This window comes from Emiliania huxleyi, assembly GCF_000372725.1.
Source record: "Emiliania huxleyi CCMP1516 unplaced genomic scaffold EMIHUscaffold_114, whole genome shotgun sequence".
Classification (NCBI taxonomy): domain Eukaryota; phylum Haptophyta; order Isochrysidales; family Noelaerhabdaceae; genus Emiliania; species Emiliania huxleyi.
In genome coordinates, this window is record NW_005201551.1 from 33,978 (window position 1) to 51,758 (window position 17,781).

At 67.0% G+C, this 17,781-nt stretch overlaps 5 protein-coding genes across 5 annotated transcripts; 4 read left to right on the forward strand and 1 right to left on the reverse strand.

Annotated features, from left to right (window-relative positions):
- Positions 1 to 345: 345 nt before the first annotated feature.
- EMIHUDRAFT_361509 (hypothetical protein) lies at positions 346 to 1,959 on the forward strand (the record flags this gene model as incomplete). The annotated part of the gene is made up of 2 exons (XM_005791240.1): positions 346 to 1,335; positions 1,577 to 1,959. A coding segment is annotated over one exon (456 nt), but the record flags the coding sequence as incomplete, so codon positions are not given.
- A 1,386-nt stretch (positions 1,960 to 3,345) lies between these two features.
- EMIHUDRAFT_223975 (hypothetical protein) lies at positions 3,346 to 3,906 on the reverse strand (the record flags this gene model as incomplete). Its single annotated transcript, XM_005791241.1, has 2 exons — positions 3,346 to 3,679; positions 3,866 to 3,906. 2 exons carry the CDS (start codon positions 3,904 to 3,906, stop codon positions 3,346 to 3,348), a joined length of 375 nt encoding a protein of 124 aa, XP_005791298.1.
- A 1,212-nt stretch (positions 3,907 to 5,118) lies between these two features.
- On the forward strand, positions 5,119 to 6,882 carry EMIHUDRAFT_223976 (hypothetical protein; the record flags this gene model as incomplete). Its single annotated transcript, XM_005791242.1, has 5 exons — positions 5,119 to 5,175; positions 5,380 to 5,829; positions 5,894 to 6,040; positions 6,122 to 6,430; positions 6,517 to 6,882. 5 exons carry the CDS (start codon positions 5,119 to 5,121, stop codon positions 6,880 to 6,882), a joined length of 1,329 nt encoding a protein of 442 aa, XP_005791299.1.
- Positions 6,883 to 7,967: 1,085 nt separating this feature from the next.
- Positions 7,968 to 10,188, forward strand: AMT2 (putative ammonium transporter; the record flags this gene model as incomplete). The annotated part of the gene is made up of 9 exons (XM_005791243.1): positions 7,968 to 8,119; positions 8,196 to 8,468; positions 8,556 to 8,737; positions 8,881 to 9,048; positions 9,150 to 9,305; positions 9,373 to 9,453; positions 9,526 to 9,669; positions 9,841 to 9,945; positions 10,058 to 10,188. 9 exons carry the CDS (start codon positions 7,968 to 7,970, stop codon positions 10,186 to 10,188), a joined length of 1,392 nt encoding a protein of 463 aa, XP_005791300.1.
- A 470-nt stretch (positions 10,189 to 10,658) lies between these two features.
- On the forward strand, positions 10,659 to 13,984 carry EMIHUDRAFT_223978 (hypothetical protein; the record flags this gene model as incomplete). The annotated part of the gene is made up of 9 exons (XM_005791244.1): positions 10,659 to 10,970; positions 11,176 to 11,215; positions 11,378 to 11,476; positions 11,720 to 11,772; positions 12,779 to 12,830; positions 12,897 to 13,019; positions 13,165 to 13,280; positions 13,481 to 13,561; positions 13,745 to 13,984. The coding sequence occupies 9 exons, from the start codon at positions 10,659 to 10,661 to the stop codon at positions 13,982 to 13,984; spliced, it is 1,116 nt and encodes a 371-aa protein (XP_005791301.1).
- Positions 13,985 to 17,781: the final 3,797 nt, after the last annotated feature.

A 17,781-nucleotide genomic window follows, 5' to 3' on the forward strand; every position in this document is an offset into this window, starting at 1 on the left:
CGCCGCCGACATGCTCTGCAGCGATGTGGCGGTCTGCAGTGCTATCCGCCTCGGTGGCAGCACGCTCCCCTCGTCCCGGCGCCCGGCGACTGGACCTGACAGCATCTCCTGCCGTCGGTGGGGCACCCTCGCCCCACCCTCTTGGCGACGCGTGCTGCCGGCCGGGCCGCGGCCCAGCCCGCTACGCTCGACGGCGGGTCGGCGAGCGGCGTTGATGCTCACTTCGGCGCACGCTCTGGAGGCGTGCTCGGCTGCACGCCCGCTGCACTGCCTGCGTGCCCGAGGCGATGTGCGGCTGAGCTCAGAGCTGTCGCCGTCGCTCACTCACTCACCGGGCGCAGCGGTGGGACATTGCGTCCATCGGGACATTGCGTCCATCGGGACATTGCGTCCATCGGGCCAGCTCGCCTTCGGGTCAGTTGGCCATCGGGACATTGCGTCCATCGGGACAGCTCGCCTTCGGGTCAGTTGGCCATCGGGACATTGCGTCCATCGGGACAGCTCGCCTTCGGGTCAGTTGGCCATCGGGACATTGCGTCCATCGGGACATTGCGTCCATCGGGACATTGCGTCCATCGGGCCAGCTCGCCTTCGGGCCAGCTGGCCATCGGGCCAGCTCGCCTTCGGGTCAGCTGGCCATCGGGCCAGCTCGCCTTTCCTCGTCCCGGCGCCCGGCGAGTGGGCCTGGCAGTACCCCTTACCGTCGGTGGGGCGCGCTCGCCTCCCCCCCTTGGCGACATGCTGCCGGCCGGGCCGCGGCGCCGTCCGCTGCCGCGGCGGCGGCTCGGCGAGCGGTATTGGGTGCTCGTCTCGGCGCACGCTCTGGAGGCGGTGCCCGGCCGCATGCCCGCTGCACTGCCTGTATGCCCGAGGCGATTTGCGGCCGGGCTCAAAGCTGCCGCCGCCGCTGGTGCGCCGGGCGCGGCGCTGCTACCGCACCATGTCGTGGCTGCTCGCGCTGCCCCTGCGCTGCCCACGCGCGGCTCGGCGGGCGGGCAACACCATCGCCGCTCGTGCACCAGCCGCGGGCGCCCGTCACCACCCCGCCTCTTTGAGGGGGGGGGCGGCGAGCGCTCGCGTGTGTGTGCGGCTGGGCCACTCTCGAGGGCGCCGGCGGGGCTGCCGCCACCGCCATCGACGGCGGCTCGACGAGCGGTGTTGGTGCTCGCTTCGGCGCGCGCTCTGAAGGCGTGTTCGACCGCGTGCCCGCTGCACTACCTGTATGCCCGAGGCGGATCGCAGTCCTGGCAGTCGCCGTCGCAGTTCTCGCAGTTCTGTCAGTCGCCGTCGCAGCCAAGCCATGCGGTCTGCTTGCGATTACCTTGGAGCAAATGGATGGACCACCCGCCCACCCTGTCAACATCATGTGGGAGGAACGTTGATACGTTGATGGCGCCAGCGCCTGCTGTTGACAAGTGGGGAGCAGACGGCTTCATCGCGAAGCTGCCCCCAGCAGGCGTCTTGACGGGTATCAAAATTCTTCCCTACGAAAGAGGCCAACGGACCCGAGAAGGTAATTTCTCGCAGCTGCGAGACAAGTTTTCTCGGAGCGACAGCCTCAAAGACAAAAGGGTGGATGGGTGGGGGGTGACCGCTGGTGAGCGCCAGCGGTGAGCGCCAGCGCGCCCCAGGAACGGTGGGGTGCCCTCGACCGCGCGTCCAAGTCACTTGGGCGGACGAGCGAGCGGCACATGGCCTGACAAAGAGAAATCGGAGTCTAGCGACGAGACCGAATCTGACCAGAGGCCGTCGTCTTCAGACGCCGTCCTCAGACGAAGGTGCCTTTCAGAGGTGTCCTTCAGGAGCGTAGCTGACGTCAGTCTGTGCGCGCTCTCTCGCCTCGTCGAACCCACCACCATCCCCTTTCTCCTCCTATCTGTCTTGTGTGTGCCTTGCTGGGGGGAGCAGACGGCTTCATCGCGAAGCTGCCCCCAGCAGGCGTCTTGACGGGTATCAAAATTCTTTCGCTGCCCCCAGCAGGCGTCTTGACGGGTATCAAAATTCTTCCCTACGAAAGAGGCCAACGGACCCGAGAAAAAAATGTGTGCGACTGCAACGACGGACCGCTCGCAAGAGACCATTGGGTTTGTACTATTAACAACGAAGGCGCTCTCAAAAAAAAAACTGCCCGACAAGGGCGGGGCTGTCCCGGAAAGTGAGAGACGCCGGGCAGCGTGGCGCACAACTGAACCCTCCCATACGTGTTTGGGGTTCCTCCTTTCTTTGCTGTCCCATCTCCTCATCTCTTTCCCGCCTGGGCGGGGCAGCGGGTGGGCGCGCGGTGCGGCGTGGCGTGTGCGTGTGTGCGACTGCAACGACGGACCGCTCGCAAGGGACCATTGTATGGGCCATGGAGTTACCGAGTACACCTGTAGGATGATCTTGCGGCGTGTTTCTGGCCTTGGATTCGTGATTAGCACCCTAAATAATGCCGGGGAGCGCCCTTACCCGGAGAATTCGGGAGGTCGAGAAATCGACCCCTTTGGCCGCTGGTACCCTTCAGCCGAGAGTCCCAGACCCCCTACCCGTCGGACTACGCCTGGACCCCTCACAGAGCAGCCCACGCACAGGTCACGCATCGGCAGATTTGACACCTGGTTCAGGCGTAGACAGCACACACTGGTCACAGTTGCATAGCCCTGCCGGGGGGGGACGAGTTCGCAAGGTTAATATTAAAGAATACAAAGTGGTGACAACCACTGAGTTCTCAGTGGACGACGAGCGTCGACTGAACAGAAGAGCGTCCCCACGACGCCTCGGTGCCACCCACCGGGTGAAGACCATCCGGATCTTTCCACCGCGCCCTCCGGGCTGAGCGGTCCCCGCGATGGCTCACAGTCCGCCGTCACCTGGTTGAACCCCCTCCCCCCCCAGTCCTCGTACTCGTCCATGTTTCTCCAGTCCGCATATCACTCCGCCCCATCCTCCATCCGCCCACCTCCTCTGATCCCGTCTGGATACTTCCTCATTCTCTTCATCTCGTCCTTCCTCGCTCTGAATCCTCGTCCGGCACTTCCTCGCTCCTCCACCCCAGTCCGTCTCTCCACGCTTGGCCCTGCCCTCCTAGCTTGCTGCAAACTCTCGCTTCGAGAATCCACCGTCGTCCACCCCATGAACCTGTCGATCTCCTCGTCGCCCACGCCCTCGTTCCCCATGTACTCCAGCATCTCTCTCTCTCTCTCTCTCTCTCTCTCTCTCTCTCTCTCTCTCTCTCTCTCTCTCTCTCTCTCTCGCTTGGAGTACTTGGAGTGCGGCGCTGGCCGCTAAAAATTCTTCCGCCGGGTTTTTTATAATACCCAAAAGCTAGGCTACACAACGCCCTCTATGTTGGGTCAAGGCGGGCGCCTAGAAGAAAGCGCCGCCCCCCGAGGGGGAATCCCACCCGTACCCCGAGCCCCCGTCGAAGAGCGCGTCGAAAGCGTCGTCGCCTTCGTCGTACTCCTCCGCGTCAAAGCACCGGACCGGCTCCCCCCGGCCGTGCTCCCTTGCCCAGCGCATCTGCCGAACATGCGCACGCTGCTCCTCGCGCGCCATCTCCTCCGCGGCGCGCGGCGTCCACCCGGTGGACGCCAACAGCGACTCGAGCGTCGCGCGATAAATCGCCTCGCCTTCCTCGCGTGATACCACCTCGCCCGCCTCCTTCGCCACCGCCGGGTTTGGAGGGCTGTGATGGCAACCACTTCGAGCGGCCGCCGAGCCGAAGAGGATACCACGGCCGAAGAGAGAGCCCGATTCGCACGCGCGGTCTTGAGCTCAAAGGGCCGCGCCGCTCTGCACGGCACAGCCGTCCGGAAGCTTGGCGAAGAGATGCACGACGAGTACCGGTGCGGCGACGGGGTGGCGATACAGGTCGTGCGCTGCAGACCCACCGCCGCTGGCGCCTAGCTCGTTGCCGAGCGCTTGCATTCTTCCTAGGCGCTCATTGCGCATGCGGGCGAGTACGACTTGGAGACGCTGCGACTCGGATGTGGCCCCGAAGGCAAGGGCACGCACGGGGACGTGACCTTTTTCGAGAAGGGTGAGCTCGCGCGGCGGCTGACGAAGCAGGCTGCAAAGAAGAGTGAGACGCGCCGCAACCACCCGCTGCCACCCGCGCGCGCCTCAGCCACGGCTACCACCGCTACCGCGACCGCCGCGCGCGCTCCAGCGCTCAAGCCGTCTTGCACGGCGACGGGTGCTAGCCAAGCGACGCGCCCAAAGCCCCCCCCCCGCGGAGGGGCTCGCGGAGGCGGGGGCGGAGCTGCGTCGGCGGCGCAGGCGCAGGCGCGTGGCAGCGTGGCGCCGACTCCCCGGCCTCCGGCGACGGCAGCCGCTTCCTTCGCCCCACCACAGCCCGTTGCGCCTCACGCGGCGCCCACAGAGCCACCGGCGGCGCCCACGGAGCCACCGGCGGCGGCTGGCCACTGTGAGGACCTGCTGGCTCTGGGGATGGCCGTGGCGGAGGAGGAGGCGGCGGCGGCACCTTCAGCGGCCGCAAGCGCGGCAGCCGGCGAGAGCGCGGCTTCCTGTGCTGCCGCTGCCACTGCCGCTGCCTCTGACTCTACCGCTGCCTCTGTCGGCCTTGCTCCCGCGCCGCTCGCGCCGCTCGACAGCAACGCCGGACACCAGCCTGGCACGCGCGCCAAGCTGCCTGGCGGCGCCGGCGGCAGGCAGCGCGCAGGAGCGCCCCCCCCGGCGCGTCGAAACCCGGCTCAAGCGCCCGCTGCACCTGCTGCCGGCGCTGCGGCTGCGCCCGGGCGCGCGCGTGCCGTCGCTGCGCCAGACGCGGCGAAGCGGTTCGGGCAGCTGATTCGCGCCAAGAAAGCGGCGCACGCCGCCGAGACCGTGGCGCGGCGGCGTTCGATGGACGCGGCCGAGCAGGAAGTGGATGTGCAGCTGGAGCGGATCGCTCGGCACCGGAACCAGCTCGAGGCGGCGCAGGCGAAGGCAAGGCGCCTGCAGGCCGGCATCCAGGCCAAGGCCGCCGCGCTCGCGCAGCAGTCGCGCAAGTACCACCGCGAGATGAGCCAGCTGCAGCAGCAGCAGTACCAGGAGGAGCAGCTCGGATCGATGCGGCGGCAAATCATCGAGCTGGAGGAGCAGCTCTCTGCGGCGGCGGCGGCGGAGGCGGCGCGCGAGATGGCTGCGCGCGAGCATGCAAACGCGCTGGCGGCGGCGCAGCATGCGGCGGAGAAGGTGCGCGTCGAGCTGCAGGAGTCGCAGGCGGAGTCACAGGCGGCTCTGGCGGAGGCTCTGGCGCGCGAGGCGGCGGCGCGCGAGGAGGTGGCAGCAGCACGGCGGCAGGCGGAGGCGGCGACGGCAGAGGCGGAGGCGGTGCGGCGGGAGGCGGAGGCGGTGCGGCGGGAGGCGGAGGCGGTGCGGCAGGAGCTCCCCTTGCAGGCCGCCGCCGCGGTCTCGATGTTGCGCACGGAGCTCGAGTCGGAGGAGGCGCGGCGCGTCGTGCCGGACATCCGCCAGCACCCGGCGGCCAAGCTAGCGGTCGAGGTGCTGGCTCACCCCTTCAAGCCGGTCGACGCCATTGCGGTCACCCTCTCCGAGGGCGGCACGCTCTTTGTGGCCGAGATCATCGGCACCGGGGCCTTTGGCTGCGTGCAGCAGGGCGTCTTCTACCCCGACGGCTCGCCGAGGGCGCAGTTCATGTCCTTGCTGTCGCTCGTGCTGGCCAACGAGCACGCGCGGCACGCGCGCGACTTCAACTCGGCCGAGGCGCGCGACGAGGAGGCGATCTTCGCCGCGCTCGGCGCGCTCGCCACGCAGGGGGCGGCCGGGGGCGGCTTCGAGTTCGGCACGCCCGTCGCCATCAAGCAGCTCAACTCTCAGGCAGCGCCTGTCTCCCTCAGCATAACCCAAACAGACACCTAGCGTCATCTCACAGACGATGGTGCTGCTCTAGGCGGAGTTTCGCGACGAGAAGGCCATCATCCTTGACCTCATCCTGGCGCGCGAGCGCGAGTTCGCCGGCGACACGACCGGAGCCGACCTGATCATCCGCGCCATCGCTTTCGACTCGCCGACCAACTCGATCATCTACCCGCTCGCCGTGATCGACCTCGAGAAGGCGCGCACCTTCGGCGGCAGCTCACCTCGGGCTACTCCCTCACTTATGATCAACAAATGATAGGCGCTCGCCGACCCCGACGGCTACTCCGTGCCGATGAACAACGCCGTGGTGCGTTTCGTCGGCCACCAGATCGCCGTCGCCGTCGCGTACCTGCACCGCATCGGCGTCGTCCACCGCGACCTCAAGCCGCCCAACATCCTGCTCACGGTCGGCCGCGAGGAGGTCGACGCGCTCGCCGAGCGGGCATGGCGCGGCGAGCCCGTCCCGCGCGACGTTGTGCTCGTCGCCGACCTCGGCCTGTGCGCTGCCGAGGTCGACATGTCGGCCATTTCGCCCGGCGACGACATCATGCCCGACTGCGACGGCACGGTTCCGTATATGCCACCCGAGGCGGAGGGCAGAGACGACTCCGATCTGCTCCGGCCAAGTTCGTCACTCTGCTGCCATCCTGATAGGTGGTTGATTCGGACCAGTCCTACTACACCGAGCCCAAGCGCGACCTCTGGGCCTTGGGCATGATCATCTGCGACATGTTCGGCAAATCGAGCAACACGATCGTGGCGGGCATGGACGACCAGGAGGCCGCCAATGTCATCGTTGCGTGGCTTCCGGCCGGCCCCGAGCCCGGCGAGCTGGACAGCTTCGAGGCCGGCGAGATGAACAGCTTCGAGCGGGACCTGCGCGCGCCCAAGGCCGAGGACTTTCCGGACGCTGGCGACCTCGCGCACGTCGCGGCCACCCTCGGCGTGGCCTTCAAGCTCACCAAGTCGCGGCCTTGCAGCCGGCTCAGCGCTTCTGGCGCGGCGGACAAGCTGCTGTGAACAGGTACCTGACCCGCGCGCCTTGTCCTCCTGCGTCCTGCCGTGAACAGCGCCTCTTCACACAAGCGGGTGTGTGCGCAGGTCGCTTCGCCCGCGGCGGCGCTGCCGCCCCGCGCTGATGCAGTCCGTGGCCAGTGAGCGTATCGCCGCCGCCGACGCGGCGGAGAGCTCGCGACGGTGCCATACTCGGCGCATGAGCGGCGAGGGTGCCACGACGCAGGGACGGGAGTCCTAGTTCTCTGTCTCACGTCGACGATCGCACACGAGCGGCGAGTGGCGAGGAGCCGCGTACTGTGGAGGAGGATTGCTGTGGGAGAGGAGGGGAGTACGAGCCAAGCTGGCGAGATCGAGAGAATTACTGTTGGAGACAAGGAGTGAGTCCCGGTTTCGTGTATTGCGGCGGGGTCTCGTCTGTGTTCTCTCGTCTACACACGCTCTGAGTACCGTACGGGTAGCGCAAATACGTAAAGGTATGCATTTCTTTCGTAACGAGCTGCTATATGCCCCCCACATACCAAGCAAATCAGACTTACATGATATATTATATATACAGCCTGGCACGCGCCGCGCGCCGACGACAGCACACAGGCTGACAGCCGAGACAGCCCTGATTGATGTCTCTGTGCGTGACAATACCCCCGGATCCCCGGCAATGAATGAGTGTACTGCACCAATCAAGCTCTCATAGACTAGGCGCGCAGCGCGAGAGAGTTAGTCATTACTCGATAGGAGATTCTCTTCTCAACACCAAGGTACTGAAGGACGCCGCATCAGCGCCGCATTTTCTTCTTAAGATCAAGGGTCGTGATATGACCGGAAGCACCTGCGGGGGACCCACGCGTGTGACGATGCGCGGCTGTGATGAAAACGTTTCAGCCTACCCGTTGTCGCAGATCGCAGAGCGGGGCCCACGCAGGCAATTGACGCAGCTATGGCCGCAGAGGAGACCCTGCAGGCCACCGTCGATGCGCTAAAGGCGCAGGTTGAGAAGAACGAAGTGAGTGCGCTCGCCAGCTGTGCCGTGCTGCACCACGCTCCGCCGTCACACCGCCTCGCTGCCACCCCTGCTCCCGCCGCAGAAAGCAATGGACACCTTCTATCTCCTGTTTGCCGCCTCTCTGGTCTTCCTTATGCAGGCCGGGTTTGCTCTGCTCGCCGCTGGATCGATCCGAATGAAGTCGGTGAAGAACATCCTCCTCAAGTCGGTCATGGACGCGTGCGCAGGTGGAATCATATGGTGCGCGGCACGCGGTGGTGGGTGTCCCATGCGCGTGCTCCTCAGGCCCGCGCCGTGGTCCCCCACCCTTCCCAAGGTACCTCTTTGGCTTCGGCGTCGCGTTCCACCAGGGCGAAGGAGGGAACGGCTTCATCGGCACGAGCGGCTTCAACTACGCCCTTTCCGGAGTCGATGACACTAGCGGCGCCAGCTACGGGGCCGAGTGGGCCTTCTTCTTCTTTCAATACGCATTTGCTGCAGCAGCAGCGACGATCACCTCTGGCGCGGTGGCAGAACGATGCACCCTCACCGGCTACCTCGCGTACGTCATGCTCATTGTGGGCCTGCTCTACCCCGTCGTGGTCCACTGGTGCGCGCCGCGCCGCCCGCTGCCTCGCGAGGCCCTTCCATTCTATTGCGCCCCCGCTTCCCTCACCGAGCGCACCGCCCGTGACAGGGTGTGGGACCCAAACGGCTTCCTATCGGCCTTCAACCCGGAGCCGCCCGGCCCATTCAAGAAGCTGCCCGGCATGATCGACTTTGCGGGCTCTGGCGTGGTGCACCTGACGGGCGGCGTCTGCGCCTTTATGGGCGCCCTGACCATCCGCCCTCGGCTCGGCCGCTTCGTGGGCGATGAAAGTGACCGTCGCCGCCGCCCCGCGCACCGACCAGCCTCCACTTCCCCCCGGTCGCGCAATGACCCTGAGCACACAACCACCATCACCCTCAATCTCAGCCCCACTCCTACCCCCACTCCTACCACGTGCGCTCACCTGGCGCAGCGCTCTTTGCGGGCCAGTCGTCCTCGCTGCAAGTGCTTGGCACCTTCCTCCTCTGGTTCGGCTGGTACGGATTCAACCCCGGCTCCACCCTCGCAATCACGCCCGCCGGCTATGCGCGGGACGCAGCCCGCGCTGCTGTCACCACCACACTCGCCGCTGCCTCGGCGCGTTTGCGCTTGGCCTCGCATACCTTTAGGAGCGGGCAGCCGCCTTCGAGAAGTTACTTGGACGTCCGTAGGGCGCCACGACTGGGCTGCTCCTCAAGCGAGGCCTCCCGAGCCAGCTTGGAGGGGTCCCAATGTGGGACCTCGCCGCGACCTGCAATTCACTACTCGGCGGGCTCGTGAGTATCACGGCCGGCTGCTCGACAGTCGACGTCTGGGCGTCAATCGTCATCGGTTTGGTTGGCGCAATCGTGTACCACGGTGTTCTGCCCTCACAACTCCTGCCCTCTATCCGCGCGCGTGAACGCTCGACAATGTGCCCGCGCAGTCGCCTCGTGCACCATGCGCAAGCTCAAGATCGACGACCCGCTCGACGCCTTTGCCGTCCACGGAGCTTGCGGCTTGTGGGGTCGCGCGAGCTCGACTTCTCAGCGCACTCCCCGGGATGGCAACGGGCCTCAGCCTTTCGCTCGGCACATAGGCTGTATCGCGGTTGGACTCTTTTGCACGGAGGAGTACTCGTACTCGCCGCACGCCGACTCGACCCTGTACGCGAAGCGCGGGAAAGTCGATTGTGGCATCTTCTATGGCGGGAGCGGCCTCCTGCTCGCAACTCAGATCGTCGGTCAGCACGCCTCCGCCCCAGCCCCTCCCGCAGCCCGCATCTCGACTCGCCCCTGCGCAGCACATGTTTTCGTTCTAGCGATCGCTCGCACGCAGCAGCCAGCGCCTCTCTATGGGCCGCGGGGGAGGCATGGTCGACGTGCTTGCGCCTTCACCGTCTGCCATGCTGCAGGTCCGATCTTCATCATCCTCTGGGCGGGCGGACTGAGCCTCGCCCTATTCGGAAGCCTCAGGGCGCTGGGCTTGCTCCGCATCTCGGTCGAGGTCGAGCAAAAAGGTATGCAGCTGGGGTGGCAGCCCTAGGTGGGACGCGGTAGTCGTGCCCGCTTGGGCGCTCCTTGGACACCTGTGCCGGCCCTCGGCCTCACGAGCAAGCCACCCATTCGCAGGGCTCGACTCGAGCAAGCACGGAGGCAGCGCCTACCCCAACGTCGACGCCGCTCTGAAGTCCCTCGAGGAGTGGTCCTCCTCTGCACCCCCCAGCCCCGAGCGGTTCGGGAAGGTCGGTTCCAAGGTGTAGATGCCGCGCGCCACAGGCGAAACGCTCTCGTGTTTGAGTAGAGGTGCTGTGGAGCCCGGAACACAGCCGGCGCGCCATTGCGCGTGTCCTTAGGGGCCCGCGGGGGATGTGAAGTCGAGCTCAGCGCGAGCGCGAGGAAGTTTTAGTGCGGACGCCTCTTTCTTTGCGTCGCGTCGCATGCGCATGTCGACACTGAGAGGAGCGCATGTATTGCATGTGCCGGCATGAATGATGGTGTGACCGATCTGTGTCTGATCTAGTGTCTGGAGATGTGCTGTCGAGCGGCACGCAGGTCAAGCCCAGAGTGGCGCTGCGGCCGACGTACATTCCCGTATAGGATTTTAAGGAAAGGAGTTATTTGTGACCGATGTGCGGAATCCGACGCCGTGAATCCTATTGCGGCGGCGCCACGCTAGCCGAGCTTCGCCGTTTACCCGGAAATGAAGACGGATCTCGACACTCGGGACCCGATGTCGCTCGCCATCGACCGCGCCGAGCGCGACGCCGCCAGCGCCGCGCAGCTGAGCAAGCGCGCGAGAGCGCTCGCCGGCCGCATCCGCACGTCTCAGACTCACGACCGGCTGCCGTCTGCGCCACCGCCGCAGCAGCAGGGCTTCACGATCGGCGCTGCGCTCTCGCTCGACTCGTGGACCCTCGCCCAATCCTCTGCGCCGGGGCTGCGGGTCGCCACCTCGCCATCGTCGCTGCTGCTCGCCGAGTCGCGAGGATTCCTCGTGCTCGAGCCGGCGGCAGAGGCGCGGGCGGCGGCGCTGGGCGACTACGTGCTGCACCCGGCGGGCGAGGCCACTTCGCCGCGCGGCCAGGGCGGCATCTCGCTCCTGACGGCCGGCATCCACAAGGCACGCGCCACCCTCGGGTCGCCGGGACACATCCGCGACACGTCCGCGACACGTCCGAGACACGTCCCACAAGGTGCGCGGCAACCTCGGGCCCGGCGCGCTCGCGCTGCCGGCCGCGTTTGCAAAGGTCGGCCCGGTGGTGGGGCTGGCCGGACTGGCGGTGGTCTGTTTGCCCGGCATCTACGGCGTCATCACCCTGCGGGCCAGGCCCATCCATGAAAGCTAACCCTCGCTCACCATGAGGGATGCCACGAACAGGCTTCCTCACTGCGGGCCAGGCCCATCCATGAAAGCTAACCCTCGCTCACCATGAAGGATGCCACGATCAGGCTTCATCACGCTCGTGCGCCTCAAGCGTCAGCTCAACGCGGCGGGCGCCGGCGTCAAGACGTTCGAGGACCTCGCCTTTCGCTCGTTTGGCCTCCTTGGTGTGCATGTAGGCAGAGAGGCGGACACAACAGTCTTGCCCAGCCACTCGACACCCGCGCGACTGAGGCGGTTGTGGTCACACTGGACGGGTACGGGTGGGACACAAGCGAGACGGAGAGACGGTCGCACTGGAGGAGACAGACACAGACGCACCGACGCCACACTCTTTGGCGCCGCCGCACCGCTCGGCCCTCTTCACGCCGCCGAGCTGTGAGCGCTTCACGCCGCCGAGCTGTGAGCAGGCCGCCGTGTGCTCGAGTCGACCGTCGTGCTGCTGCAGCTCGGGGTGGTGACGGTGTACATGGGGGCGCGCTCCTCCTCCGCAGCCACTGACCCTGACCTCACACCCACCCTAGCCCTAACCCTGGCCCTAACCCTAACCCTAACCCTAACCCTAACCCCACAGGTGCTCTCCTCCGCGGCGTGCGCCATCGACGCGGCGCCGGTCGCGGGCTGACCGCCGCACCCCGGCCTTCCCTTTGTTGACGTGCGGCTTGACTGTGGCACACATAGGCACCCTGCGACGACGGCGCCCCGCTGCCCCGCACCGTCGCTTGCGTCGCGGCGGTCGTGCTTCCCGTCTCGATGGCGCGCGAAGAGACTTAGCCGAGATGCCGCCGAGATGCAGCCGAGATGCAGCCGAGATGTGGTCGAGGCCAGCCGAGATGCAGCTTCCCACGACACGCCACGACACGCCCACGACGCTGTCCGTGTCACACCGTTCGTCCGCCCCGCGTCCCTCCCTCCCTCCTGCTCTCGCACAGGTGCTGGTGCCGTTGAGGCGCCGTTCACACCTCTCACTCCGCTGCCGACTCCGCCTCAGGTACGCGAGATCGCCTCGCTGATGCCTCTCTCCTTGCCGGGCAACGTCGCCATCCTCGCCGCCGTCGTCGGCGCCTCCAGCCGCGCTCGCCCCGCTCCTCCTCTGATGAGTGCCTCACCCTCTCCTCAACTCCTTGTGAGGCTCCGTCGGCTGCGCGGTGTCGCTCCTCTTCGCAGCGGCGGACGGCGGCGCCGCCGCGAACGGCACCGCGACAACGCTCAGCGGCGGCGGGGAGGGCGGCGGGGAGGGCGGGGCTGAGGGCGGCGGTGCGGGTGGCGGTGCGGGCGGCGGCGGCGTGGGCGATTGGCCGTGGCCCGAGGATGGCATGCAGGTGTGCGCCCCGCCCTCGGCTGTAGCTCGGCTACCTCTCGGCGCGGCTACGCCGCGGCTACACCTCGGCTGCACCTCGGCTGTCTCGCGGGGTGCCGGTGGCGCTCTTCTGTGAACGGCGCCTCTCCACACCTCCAGCTGTGAGCAGGTGGCGCTCTTCCTCGGCTCCGTCTTTTACGCCTTCGAGGGCACCGCCGCTCGTGCCGCCCCCCACCGGCGGACGAGCCCCCTCCCCTTCGAACCCCCGCGAGCGTTCCCGTTGGTAGGGATCGCTTTGGTGTTGCCCATCGAGAACGCGCTCTCCGCGTCGGCCGCGAGCGGCAGGCGCTGCTTCCGCTACGAGGAGCTCATCGTCGTGGCAATGCTCTTCGTCGTCTTCCTCTTTGCTTGTGTCGGCGCGCTCTGCAGCCGAGATATGCAGCCGAGGCCCAGCCGAGGCCCAGCCGAGACACCAGCGGGTCGCCCCTCTGCAGCCTCGTCTCGCCGCCTGACCGCCGCGCCGGCTGAGACCCCTCCCCCCGTTCGCTCCCCCAGGCGCCCTCTGTGGCCTTGCCTTCCCAGACACCGGGGGCTCCATCGTCGCCTACCTGGCGCTGCTGTACCCCTCCTCTTCCGCCATGCAGCTGCTCAACGCCGCCGTCGCCGCCGCCGTCCTGTGCACCTACCCGCTGCAGCTCGCGCCCGCGATGCCGACGCTCGAGGCCGAGATTGTAGCCGAGAGGCGGCCGAGGTGCGGCCGAGGGGCAGCCGAGGGGCAGCCGAGGGGCAGCCGAGGGGCAGCCGAGGTCTGCCCAGAGAAGGGAGCTGCGCGAGAGGCCGGTGAAGCGGCGGTTCTTCCCCCCTGCTGCAGGCGGCATGCTGCGCCTCCTCCTCCTTCGCCGCCTCCGCCGCCGTCCGCTCCGCCATCGTGCTCGGCGGCGCCCTCGTGACGGTACCGCCCCCCCAGCCGGCCCTGAACACCACACTCGCGCCCGCACGCAGCCTCACCGGCCGCAGCAGCACCTCCGCACTGGTCGCCCGCCGCTCTCCTCTCCGCGCCCCTGCCTCTCACTCCGCCCGCCAAGCCCTCCTCCCGCCAAGCCCTCCTCTCCCACCCTCTCCCGCCCGCGCGCAGGTCGTCCTCCCCGACGTCGGGCTGCTCGTCGCCCTGGTCGGCGCCTTCACCACCACCACGATCGCCGCCTTCCCCTTCCTGATGCAGCTGCGGCTCGCGGCGGCAGGCGCCGTGCCGCCGCTCGGTTTCGGCCGCACACTCATGGCGGTGTGGATGGTCGCCTTCAGCGGGATGGTGATGGTGCTGGGCACCTACACCGCCCTCGGCGCTGTCTTTGGCCGTGGCGAGCCCTTGGAGTGAGGGCGTCCGAGGCGAGGACGCCCACACGGGCCGCCGCGACCGCCGCGTCGCCGTGACCGCAACTCGCGCGGACTGCAATTTGTGTGTTTCCTGTCCGATCGCGACTCGACATGCACATGCACATGCACATGTACTCTCTTATTTACCGCATACGTATCCTGCCCGGAAAGAATCAAACGCTTATAACACCAAGAGCCTCTCCTCTGACACTCTATGATGTAACTTATTCGGACCCCCTTCGCGGTTCTCGTTTTTCGTGCCAAACCAGCGCGATCTCGGCGGGGCGTCAGCGCCTCTCGGAGGGGCATCATGCGCTCCCGGGGCCGCCCGACGGCGCGGGCCTCTTGCCGATGGACCCAGCCGAGGTGCCCGACCAGTCGCAGCCGCGCTGACGCGCCGCGCGCGACCACCAGCCAGCTTTTCAGCGCGGCCGAGAACGGTGTGTCGAGAGAGTCGACAGTCAAAGTAGCAGCCGCTTTTTTTCCCTCTTTTTGAGCGCTGCTGCTGCACACCCAGCCCACCAGTGATACTAGACGCACCAGATTCACCCCGTCGCGAGCTTGACCGCGACCCCGATGACCGCCCACAGGCAAGTTTGCTGCACTGTGAAGGCCACAAATTTGGTTTCGGCGGCACCCTCGACCAAACCTTGCTCAAGGTTCTTGGGTGCAAAGAGCGCGGCCACAAGTCACAGGGCCCGCTCGTCCATGCGACCGGCAAAGGCTGGGTCAAAGAGCACAAGGGACAGTACTAAAGAAAGATTAATTACTAACTACGACGCGCTCCATGTCAAGAACGGAATCGTCAAATTTGTCTCGTCGAAAGCCAGGGCGGCATCGCGCCGCCAACCAAGAGAATCATCTTCAAAGCCCGAGTGCCGTCGACCGCACCGACTACGGCACAGCCTCCGGCAGCGCCGGGGCTTCGCCCAGCACCACTCGCAACAGCTCTCTCGCGCCGCCGTCTGTGGCGATGTGCGCAAAACATCAACAACGCTGCTCGCAACATGCGTGTCGCGCACTCATTCATGACCGACCTCAATGTCCTCCCCCCTGCGCGCGGGCCTTCTAGGCCCGCGGGTAGTCTCCCCCATCCCCAGGGCCTCCAGGGCTCGCACCTCAACCTCTCACAGACCAGCGCACAGCGCCATAGGACGTATTTCCTTCTCAATAACAAGGCTGTGAACATATCAGCCCTCGGCGCCACCCCGACGCACCTCACCCTACATCGGTTATTCTTGTTCTACTTTGAAGGCAGAGCTCGCTGGTGATGCTTTTCGCTGCATAGAGAGAGAGCTCTCTTCTCTGCATAGTTGGGACGCGGTGAATAACAGCCAGGCGGACTGGACACGGCCGGCGCCGTATGGCTCAGCCTATGGGTGGATGGATGCGGGACAGGAGATGGCGGCATGCTATCCGCTGGAGCGACACACAGACACACAAACTCACAAGACACTCAGTCAGCTGGGCATCTATTTCGAAAAATGTATCCTCAAGGCAAATCTGCCCGCGCTAGGTCTCGGGGGACGAAGGGGTCACACCCGACGACCTCGGGAACTAGCCGGGGCAGTCGGAGAAGGGGCAACTCCGTGCACTGACGGTCGGCCGTCAGAAAACACGCCTCCGTGGCTCGGGTTACACCAATCCTCGCTACCCAACGCGGCCAAAGGATATCCACCTCGAGAACCTCGAGAAATCTGCCGTGAATAGCAAGCAGCGGCGTCTGCTCTCACCACAGGCATGGAAGAACGCGACGCACAGCGGCTCAGCGGGCTCATCTCGCACGACAGCGGCTGGAGCCCCGACGAGCTGCTCAGGCTCTTTGCTGCCCACAGCACGAGCATCAACCACAGGCACGCTGCGAACCTGTGGAACAAACTGGGCAAGAAGCGCGTTGAGCGGCGGCACGAGGAGCAGCTGGAGCGGCTGGTGCAGCGAACGCTCGAACTCCTCCCTTTTTGCGATGCACGCAACCTCGCAAACATCGCTCACGGCGCGGCCAAGTGCCGGCTGCCAGCGAGTGTGGTGAGCTCGCTGTTCGCGGCGATTGCGGAGGCGGCGGTGCGGAAAGGGTTTGCTGGCTTCAAGCCGCAGGAGCTGGCCAACACGGTGTGGGCGTACGCGAAGGCGGGCGTGGCTGCGGACGCGCTTTACTCGGCGGCGGCGGCAGAGGCGGCGGCGCGCGGGCTGGCCGGCTTTACGCCTCAGAACCTGTCCAACACGGTGTGGGCGTACGCGAGGGCGGGCGTGACTGCGGACAAGCTCTTCGCGGCGGTTGAGGAGGCGGCGGTGCGCAGCGAGCTGGCGGGTTTCGATCCCCAGGCGCTGTCCACCACGGTGTGGGCGTACGCGACGGCTGGCGTGGCTGCAGAGACGCTGTATGCGGCGGTGGCGGAGGCGGCGGTGCGCGGCGGGCTGGCCGGCTTCAACCCTCAGGCGCTGTCCATCACTGTGTGGGCGTACGCGACGGCTGGCGTGACTGCGGACAAGCTCTTCGCGGCGGTGGCGGAGGCTGCGGTGCGCGGCGGGCTGGCCGGCTTCAACCCTCAGAACCTGTCCAACACGGTGTGGGCGTACGCGACGGCTGGCGTGGCTGCAGAGGCGTTGTATGCGGCGGTGGCAGAGGCGGCGGTGCGCGGCGGGCTGGCTGGCTTCAACCCTCAGAACTTGGCCATGACGGTGGGGGCGTACGCCAAGGCTGGCGTGGCTGCGGACGCGCTGTTCGCGGCGGTGGCGGAGACGGCGGTGCGCAGCAGGCTGGCCGGCTTCAAGCCGCAGGACATATCCAACACGGTGGGGGCGTTTGCGAAGGCTGGCGTGGCTGCAGAGGCGCTGTATGCGGCGGTGGCGGAGGCGGCGGTGCGCGGCGGGCTGGCTGGCTTCAAGCCGCAGGAGCTGTCCATCACGGTGTGGGCGTACGCGACGGCGGGCGTGGCTGCAGAGGCGCTGTATGCGGCGGTGGCGGCGGCAGCAATTCGCGGCGGGCCGGCTGGCTTCAACCCGCAGGACATGTCCACCACAGTGTGGGCGTACGCGAAGGCGGGCGTGGCTGCGGACGCGCTGTTCGCGGCGGTGGCGGAGGCGGCGGTGCGCGGCGGGCTGGCCGGCTTCAACCCTCAGGCGCTGTCCATCACGGTGTGGGCGTACGCGACGGCGGGCGTGACTGCGGACAAGCTCTTCGCGGCGGTGGCGGAGGCTGCGGTGCGCGGCGGGCTGGCCGGCTTCAACCCTCAGAACCTGTCCAACACGGTGTGGGCGTACGCGACGGCTGGCGTGGCTGCAGAGGCGTTGTATGCGGCGGTGGCGGAGGCGGCGGTGCGCGGCGGGCTGGCCGGCTTCAACCCTCAGGACATGTCCAACACGGTGTGGGCGTACGCGACGGCTGGCGTGGCTGCAGAGACGCTGTATGCGGCGGTGGCGGAGGCGGCGGTGCGCGGCGGGCTGGCCGGCTTCAACCCTCAGGACATGTCCAACACGGTGTGGGCGTACGCGACGGCTGGCGTGGCTGCAGAGACGCTGTATGCGGCGGTGGCGGAGGCGGCGGTGCGCGGCGGGTTGGCCGGCTTCACCCCTCAGGACATGTCCAACACGGTGTGGGCGTACGCGACGGCGGGCGTGGCTGCTGACACGCTGTTCGCGGCGGTGGCGGAGGCGGCGGTGCGCGGCGGGCTGGCCGGCTTCAGCCCTCAGAACCTGGCCAACACGGTGTGGGCGTACGCGACGGCAGGCCATTATGACCAGGCATTGCTTGCCGAGTGCTCGCGCGTGATTGAGGTCTCGCTCGCGCGGGATCCGTCG